Source organism: Ixodes scapularis, unplaced genomic scaffold (genome assembly GCF_016920785.2).
Source record: "Ixodes scapularis isolate PalLabHiFi unplaced genomic scaffold, ASM1692078v2 PGA_scaffold4__175_contigs__length_147842914, whole genome shotgun sequence".
Lineage (NCBI taxonomy): Eukaryota > Metazoa > Arthropoda > Arachnida > Ixodida > Ixodidae > Ixodes > Ixodes scapularis.
The window spans coordinates 23,331,005-23,340,185 of record NW_024609879.1 but is presented as its reverse complement, the minus strand read 5'-3'; the positions used below and the strand labels follow the sequence as shown (position 1 = coordinate 23,340,185).

At 47.4% G+C, this 9,181-nt stretch overlaps 1 protein-coding gene across 1 annotated transcript in view; it reads left to right on the top strand.

Moving 5' to 3' along the window:
- Positions 1-5,077: 5,077 nt before the first annotated feature.
- Positions 5,078-9,181, top strand: part of LOC115323545 (venom metalloproteinase antarease-like TtrivMP_A) — a 195,646-nt gene continuing 191,542 nt past the window's right edge. Inside the window, exon 1 of the mRNA XM_040217617.1 lies at positions 5,078-5,249. Coding sequence (XP_040073551.1) covers positions 5,078-5,249 — 172 coding nt within the window. The remainder of the gene's footprint in view (positions 5,250-9,181) is intronic.

The following is a 9,181-nucleotide window of genomic DNA, read 5'->3' as shown; positions in this document are numbered from 1 at the left end:
AACACTTGGTCGGTTACTTTTGTCATGTGACAAACTCTAACGTTCTACTTGTTAACCCTCAGAGCAGCGGTACTTTAGGATGACACAGGGCATAGTTTCATCAAAAGCGCACACTGTTTAATTACTTTTTTTAAAACAGCAACATAATTTACGAAATTATAGAACGACTTTTTTTTTCTCGTTCATGAATGAATTTAGAGATGAACCATAACGGGTTGCATCTTTTTAATAGACGGTGACTTGCGCCACCTATCCTTGAACCTTTGTGCCTTTTTTGTTTTTGTTTTTGCACTATTTTGTTTTTAACCGCTGCAATTATTATTGGGGAGGGGGAATAATCCCTAGACGCTTGACTTAATAAAGCTGATTACGATTATTTTTGTAGCTACCTTCCTCGAATCGAGTAAACGCTTCGGTGAGGTCATGCGTCCTCCCCTTACAAAAATCTGTAGTTAAATTCTTTTGAATTTTTGTTGAAAATTTTCTGGAGTCCTATTGAATTTCTTTTTAAACTCTTTTGATGTTTTTTAGACTTTCTTTTGACAACTTATTTAACTCCTAGTTAAAATTGGCCACTTAAATTTTTTAGAATTCCTTCTTACATACATTCTTTTGAATTCTTTCTTACATAAATTTTGTTGAATTCCTTTTGACAAAACCGCAGATTAACGCTAAAAAAACAAAATTTTTTACTATATTTTTTAATTTCGTTAGGAAATAGTGTCTCTTTCATACATACACATCCCACAAATAAGCAATGTAAACAAACACAAACACCATCAAGCACTCAACACCAGAAACACAGTCCTTTACAGCACCAGAGCCTTATATAGCCTACATAATGAAGGTAATCATTTGGCCGGTGACCACCTCAGCACTTACTAAGTTTCCAAGTCTCCGGTCTCCTTCTCGAAAGTCTGTCAAAGGAAAGACAGTGTTTCGAAGTTCGTGGACTCTATCTCTTACTAAAAAGCATTGGTACAACTAATAATAATTTCGTGTAGTCGCTAAAACAACATCCACAAAAACGGCTCATAGAACAAATGTTTATCGCTTCTCTGCATAGCACCACTCGGGACGAAGCCAGTCAAGGCGGTTGCTCCACTTTAAAATAGTTATTTTGCTCTTCTTTACTAGTTGAATAGGGTCAATAATGCAACGATTGCCATTTACAAAGTGAGAACGGCAGGGCGTGTTTTTCGAACGCCTGCCCTCCAGCACGCGCCCCATGCCTTCCGTCGTGCTTTGACTGCGCAGTCGAGCTCGAGGGGCGCGAGACGTCGAAGAGTTGTCAAGGATAGAAGGCTCGCACTGGAGGCAGGAGAACGGAAGCTCCTCCCTATGGTTCTCAACTTGTCAGAGACTATTGAGAAACTTAGTGACTTTTGACATTTAGTCAAGATGTATTATGTTCAATAAAAAGTCAACAGAAAGTCTGTAGTTTTTCTTTTGACACTGGCTGCAGAAGGTCAACTGAATAATTTAAACACGAAGTAAATAGAACGTCTGCAGTATTTCTGATAACACTTTCAACAGGAAGTCAACAGAAAAAAGATCCAACGTAGAGTTAATAGAATGTCAATAGAAAATCATAAAAAAGTTTCAACACAAAATCAACAAACATTTTGTTGAACATGTCAACAGAAGTCAGTCGAAATAAAGTAATCAAAGTGAACAAGAAAACACATTTTCAATAAAAAGTAAAAAAAAACAAAAAAACATCCGTCATATCGAACCCCGCACACGACCGCGGACCAAATAAAATAATAAAAAAGGCTCTTTTTATAAAATATTATAAAGAAATAATGTCAATAGGTTTTCTTTTTATTCTTTAGAAAATGACCTACAAAAAACGTTGTTACAACTTATTTTTATTTTTTTATAAATAAGTCTACAAAACAAAATCAATTGTTTTTCCTTTTGAATTTTTTTAGAAAATAATCTACAGAAAAACGTCTTTACAACTTCTTTTTAATTTTTTTATAAATAAGTCTACAAAACAAAATCTATTGTTTTTCCTTTTGAATTTTTTTAGAAAATATCCTATAGAAAAACGTCTTTACAAGTTCTTTTTAATTTTTTTATAAATAAGTCTACAAAAAAATTCAATATTTTTTCTTTTGAAAGTTTTTTGACAATGGTCAAAACAAAGTGCGTTTATAAAGGAATTCAATAGGATCGCGGAAAGTCAATAAGAAGTCTAAAAAAATTAAAAAGAATTTTGAGACCCGTTTTTGTAAGGGTCCTGCCCATAGAGTTATTACAATAAACGCTAGAGGCTCAGCTGGCGCTAGTGTCTACGGCACTTCCGGTTGCAAATTGAAGCAGACAGCATGCAGTCTACTTTTCCAGTCTTCCTGTGTATTCCTATGGGAAAGCGCGCGTGAATGATGTCTCGTCGCCGGAACATAACATGATAAGTTTTGTTATTTCGGTTGTACCGGGTAGTATGTACCTTTATTAATATTGTGAAAGTGTAATTGCTTTAGTTACAGTATTTTTCCTTTATCACTGAAAGATGCTAAACTTCGCTATATTTCAGGCCCAAACCTTTGTTCCATGGCAGGTATGTAGAAACGAGCGACGATTCTAAGCAAAATAACGATCGGAAGAAATGTAGAGTGTGTTCAAAGTTCGCCAGCATTCCGTTGATGCTTATATATTGCTATTGTGCCTTTCCTCTCAATATATGAAAATGACCCCGTCGTGCATCTTTACGAGGTTAAAAAAAAAGAAACAAAAAAAAAACGTTCGAAACGTAAAGAATAAAGTACGTGGGCTACGAAAGGTGTGTTTTCTTATTATTTCCTATGTTGGGCAGTTTTTATCGCGCACCTCTCCTCTGGCTTCCCCGTTTTGCAAAGATTTGGAGCGTGCGGGTGATGATTTGAACACAAAACAAGCATCTTCGCACATATTCATGAGCAGAAAGAATAAAGCAGTACTTATTTGTTGCAAATCGGACTATATTACGTGACTTTCAACTTATATTGATCGTCTTCAAGCACAAGGAGTTACTTACTCAGTGTTACGGCGTAGTTCTTGCCGTCTCTCTTGGTTTTCCCCATGTCGTTCGTTCGTTTGGCACGTGTATCCCCCATGCTGGAAAGCGTCGACGCAGTGTTCGCGCTCACAGTGTCCGACAGTGCACATAAATACACGTACGAAGCGGTTTTAACACCGTTTTTAATGCCGCGAATTTCAAATAAAAATGCTGTAACTGACCAATTATTTCATCTGCGTGACTGAGAAATGTTCCAATGTGCCCAATACGTACAAATTATTCGTGATATTTGCTCCTATAATCGAGCGCAGAGAGAAAATGCACTCGCTTTTTCCCATAGAAATGCATTACCGGAAGTCAATTTCTGACTGCTTGCTGTCTGCTTCAAAATACAACAGCAAACTAGCGCCAGCTGAGCCTCTAGCGTTTATTGTAATAACTCTATGCTCCTGCCAACGTTACTCGATTACCTCAGTTACAGAACTGCTCATAGACGCCGCATGCACGAACAGTACCCCCCTCACTCACCACGACCCGCCAAGCCCAGAGCCGGCTGCTTTGGTAACTGAATCAGGATACGTATGTTTCAACGTTACTAGAAACTTAAAGACTAACGGAAGAAAGCTTTTTTTGTAGTAACTTTATAAGAGTTTAGTACAAAATGGGGGGCGCGTGATAATTCTAAAATCTTTAGTTTGCAAGGTTTTACAGTACAATTAATATATTTGTCATACAACCATGCCTCAGCGGCGATTTCAGGTAGCGCGTCCCGACCAAGGCTCATCTTAACTTCGGTGCGAATTCGCGGCGCGTCCGCTAGGGAGACGGGGGATGGCATTCCTGTAACTAGGGGTGTCGCGAACATTTGTCGAGCTAGAATTATAGGTCGAACTTTGGGGTTCGACTGGGTCGAACTGGTTCGACGAACCTTCGAACTTTTCAGCAGATCGACCGGTTCGACTTTGTTACGGTGCACTATAAAAATACTGGGCAGTGTAGCGAGCGCGGGCGGAGGATGGGCTCTTTCAGCGATGACCGGATCGGTGGCCGCGGGAGGGCGCAACGTGTAGTAGGCGTGCTGCCGGAGTGCGGAGCGCAGGCAGCGGTAGCGCTTGGCTGGCTTGGCGTTCCGCACGGGTTCGATTTTTTCGTACTGTTTGGCAAATTCTTTACGGTACTCTTTATTTCTACTGTTTCACGTATTATTTGTCGCACAAATTTGTCGCGAAATGCTTCGCCCGAGACGTGCATCTTCGGGCAGGACGCCACAGTACACATCACAACACCGCTAGCGCGAACACGACATTGACACTTTGTCGCATTTACTTCTAAAGAGTATTTTATCACCTGCATTATAAACCCGAATGAGCTTTTCCCCCAGCAATTATAACTTAGGTTTCTCATAGAAAAACCGGCGATCGCTTGCTCGCGCTAACATTCTTACGTTCTGAATAGGCGGAAAATACATTCCCTCCGGAAAACGTTCGGGAAGTCTCTTGAAAGAGACGTACCAAACGTGTGTAATCCCCTGGATAACGTAGGATAAGCATGCCGATGGCATAATACCTAAACAAATGTCTGCTTTTGTGACCCTATAATTTCGCTGTCACTGTAGTTGTGCTCATTGAATTCCGTGGTTGAAGCGCACAACCGTAATGAATTGTTTCAACGTTTGGGAAAACAAAATGGGGCTTACAAAACGGATTATATCGTTTACTTCCGTAGGCTCCATGGTACGCTACAGAGGTGCCACTGTCATCTTTGGCAACTAATTCCACGGGCTTTCGAAAGAATTTCCAGCACTAGCCTTTATCGTATTTGCTGTTACTACGTAGGGTCTTCGAACAGGACTGTGCGAATAGCAAAAAAAAATGTATCCACTCACCAGCTCTGGTAGTAAGGCACGGGGGAAGGCGCAATGAGGACTTCCAAGCCTTGCACAAGCAACGGACGTTGCAGCTAGGTTCTGTGGCAAGGCACCTCAACCCCACTCCGACTGTCCTGCAAAAGAGGCAAGATGCAGGTGGTGCAAGAAAGTTGGATACTTCGAAGCCGTCTGCGAAAAAAAAAACCATGGAATCTGTCGAGCTCCACACAGTTGTGGCAGGCGCCCGTACCAGAGTCAAGTTCGCAACCGTGGCCGTCAACGGAAACAACGTGAACTTCAAAGTGGACACTGGAGTGGAGGTGACCGTGGTGTCGAGTTCATTCCCTGGAGTACCGAAAAAGCTTCGTGCACCAGAAGGTGAGCTCCAGAAGTACTGGGCACGTTCCCCTCAACGCTGCAATGGAGGGACAAGTCGACCTTGCAGGACATTTACGTCATGCCTTCACAACACCGCCCCTCTTCTCGGCTTCCCAGCAATACAAGCGCTGGGCGTCATTCAGTTTGTCGACAATGTGGCGACACCAGCGGTGCTGCGGAGAGACAGGCTTTTCGACGGTCTGGGGGAGCTAAAGGAGGAGTACGTCATCCGACTTCGACCTGGTGCCAAGCCCTTCGCTCTAAGCGTGCAAAGGAGGGTCCCGATCCCGCAGCACGACGTCGTTCGTGGGGAGCTCAAGAAGCTAGAGTCTGAAGGAGTCATCCGGAAGGTTGACCGCCTCACAGACTGGTGCGCGGGCATGATCGTCGTTCCGAAGACAGGACGAGGCTTCCGCATCTGCGTAGACCTCACGCGCCTCAACGAAGTCGCACTGAGGGCGCGTCACATTTTACCTTCGGTTGAGAACATCCTCGGGCGTCTCGGGCAGGCGAAGGTTTTCTCGAAGCTGGACGCCACTGCAAGCTTCCACCAAGTGAGGCTTTTCGAAGAAAGTCAGGGGCTGACGATGTTCATAACCCCGATGGGAAGGTTCTGTTTCCGCAGGCTGCCTTTTGGAATCTATTCAGCGCCAGAGTACTTCGAGCGACAGATGAGTCGCATTCTAGAGGGACTGGAAGGAGTTGTAAGCATGATCGACGACATTCTCGTCTTCGGCGAATCAAAGGACGAGCACGATCGTCGACTCCAGCAAGTGCTGCAAAGGCTCGACGAGGCAGGAGCCAAGCTGAACAAGAATAAGTGCAGTTTCGCTGCCTCAGAAGTCAAGTTTCTCGGCGTGTTGGTCAGCGCGAGAGGAATCAGCCCGGATCCCGAAAAGATCGAGACCCTGCAGAAGTTGCCGACACCCTCGGACGTCGGTGGGGTACGAAGACTGCTAGGGATGGCGAACCACGTGGGGCGCTTCATCCCACACCTCTCGGACGTCACGGCGCCAATCAGATAACTGCTGCAACAGCGCAACTCGTGGTACTGGGGACCAAGTCAGCAAGCTGCCCTTGAGAAGCTAAAGAGCATGCTTAGCTCCCATATCTGCTTGGCCAAGTACACCTCGTCCTACCCAACAGTAGTTTCAGCTGATGCAAGCTCTTACGAATTCGAGGCCGTCATGCTTCAAGATCAGCCCTCCGGCGAGAGACGGGCAGTGGCCTATGTATCAAGGGCTCTCACAACCACCGAAACGCGCTACAGCCAGACCGAAAAAGAAGTCCTGGCCGTAACGTGGGCGGTCGAGCGCCTCGATCAGCTTTTGAGAGGCATCGACTTCCAAATCGAAACGGACCATCGTACTCTCGTCACGCTCTTGGGATCTGCGGAGTTGGATCTGATGCCACCTCGAATTCAGCGACTACGCATCCGCCTCATGCGCTACCAGTTCACCGTTCTTTATGTCCCCGGCAAACTTTTAGCTACGGCGGACGCCCTGTCAAGGGCCCCGGTGCAGGAACTGGATCAGCACTGCCAACGTCGGGTGGACTCCATAGAACTCTTCGTTGGCGAAGTGATTTCAGCAGCCGCTGATTTTGTGTTATCCCGCCTGGAAGCCCTACCAAAGCACCAAGCAGAAGACGGCATCTGCTCGGGCTTGCAACGCTTCTGCGAGAAGGGGTGGCCAGAGCATGTGTCCAGAGTTCCTGTGCATCTACGAGAGTAACTGGAAGGAACACGGAAACATCACCGTGTGTAATGGCTTATTACTCAAAGACCGTCGCATCTTCATTCCGCGCTCGCTGCGACACTAGATACTGCAGCTGATACATGAAGGCCATCAGGGCATCGGACGCTGCAAGGCAAGAGCAAGGGACGCAGTTTGGTGGCCTACTCTAAACAGCGAAATAGAGCAATTTGTGATAGCCTGCGAGCGGTGCGCCGAAACAAGAGTACAGCGCTCCGAGCCACTCATCAGCACACCGACTCTCAGTCGTCCGTGGCAGAGAGTCGGTGGGGATCTGTTCGAGCTCGAGGGGAGACACTACGTGCTCGTCGTGGACTATTACTCCCGCTTCCCAGAGGTCATCAGCTTGACGTCGACGACGTCAACGTCCGTCGTCGCAGCAGTCAAGAGCACATTCGCCCGGTTTGGGATCCCCGACGTGCTGGTATTGGACAATGGGCCGCAGTTCTTTTCGAGACAGTTTACCGAGTTCGCCCAGAGCTACGGTTTCCAGCACGTCACGAGCAGCCCACGCTACCCACAGGCGAATGGGGAAGCGGAGTGTATGGTGCCGACCATGAAAGAGCTGTTCTACAAGTCAAGGAAGCCGCACATGGCCCTCCTGGTGTATCGAGACACCCCTGGAGTGACCGGTTACAGCCCGTCCCAACTGCTAATGGGCTGACGGTTGCAGACAAAGGTACCGAAGGTGCCGGAGCCGTTGCAGCCGGGGTGGCCATCATGTCGGGACTTCAAAAGGAAATACTGGGAGCCCGAAGACGCCAGCGAAAGGACTTCAATCGCCTTCACGCCGCTCCCCAACTACGCCCGCTGTCCGTAGGAGAGGACGTGTGAATGCAAGACGTGCGGTCCCGAGCAACAGTCCTCAGTCCAGCGAAGCGGCCGCGCTCCTACGTAGCCGAGACCGGGACAGGAGTCCTGCAACGCAACCGCCGGCACCTGGTACCATTCGATGCGTCTCCGGCGGGCTTCGACGCTCCGAATCCCGGCGGTTCGACCAATGAGACTACGGCTCCAGCCAGTCCGGCGATCTCAACGGCAAGAGCAAGTCCGGGTGCAGGGAGCCAACAACAGCCGACCGCAGTTGAGCCAGTACCAACAGCAGCGCCGACAAACTTGACGAACTGCCCTTCTACATCAACGTCGACGGACAATACGCCGATAAGAGTGACTTGGTCGGGCCGCCAAGTTAGGCGACCGGTACTTATAGACTTGTAAAACTTAGGAGGGGGTGTAGTGATGACACGGAAGTTTACACTCGCGTGCCCCGCGGCGACGCGTACTTCCTTCCGTGCTAGTGCGCATGCTCGGGATTATCTCTTCAGTTCGAGAGAAGTTATATTAAAACACCTGGGTTCCGGACTCCGGTGTGGCTGGTCGCTCCTTCCCCGCGAGACATACACCCCCTTAAAGGATGTAGGGAAATCACTGCCCCGGCACAAAACACGTCCCGTTTCTCTTGTCCCGCCGTTTTTCCGTCATTGCACGCGTTGTCTGCAAGCCACTGAATGGCACCGATCGCAATTCTTGTCACTCAATTATTAAAAAAAAAAAAAAAAAAACACTGCAGCAAAACCAAGCGACGACGCGAACCACGCGATCACAAGCAGTACAACACGGCAATCCGAGCGGGAAGGAGCACGCCTGTTACCCGCAGCGCCCCCTGCCGTCCTTGAGCGCCGTCATTGCTGCGCCGACCTCCTCCCTCCGTTGCTTCTCGGCGTGGACGCAAAGAGGATGGAAGGGTAGGGGAGGGCATGACGCCAGCCGCGTAGCCTCCACAAGCCATGCTCCCTTGACGCCTCGCCTCTTTTTCATTTTCCTCCTTGCTCTCCTCACTTACCAGGGTAACGTGACCAGATTACGTGACCGTAGCTAGCCTTCGTCTAGCCAAGGGGTACTAGAATACACCACAGGCTAGCTAATTCGATCTGATAAAACCTACCGGACGGAGCGCGCGCAAGCCTGCAAGGAGTCCTTCTACAATCAACCATCCATTTCACACGTGACATGTCACGCGCACCAATCGCCAGAGAGATCTACGGTCACGTTGGCCACAACATCCTTTAAACTTTTTATGACTAGGCTTCACCAATATTGCAACGTGCCCTTTCCTAGTACTTCTAACCTCCTTGCGTGGACGACACCTTTGTGGACAGTGTGGTCAGACCCCATACA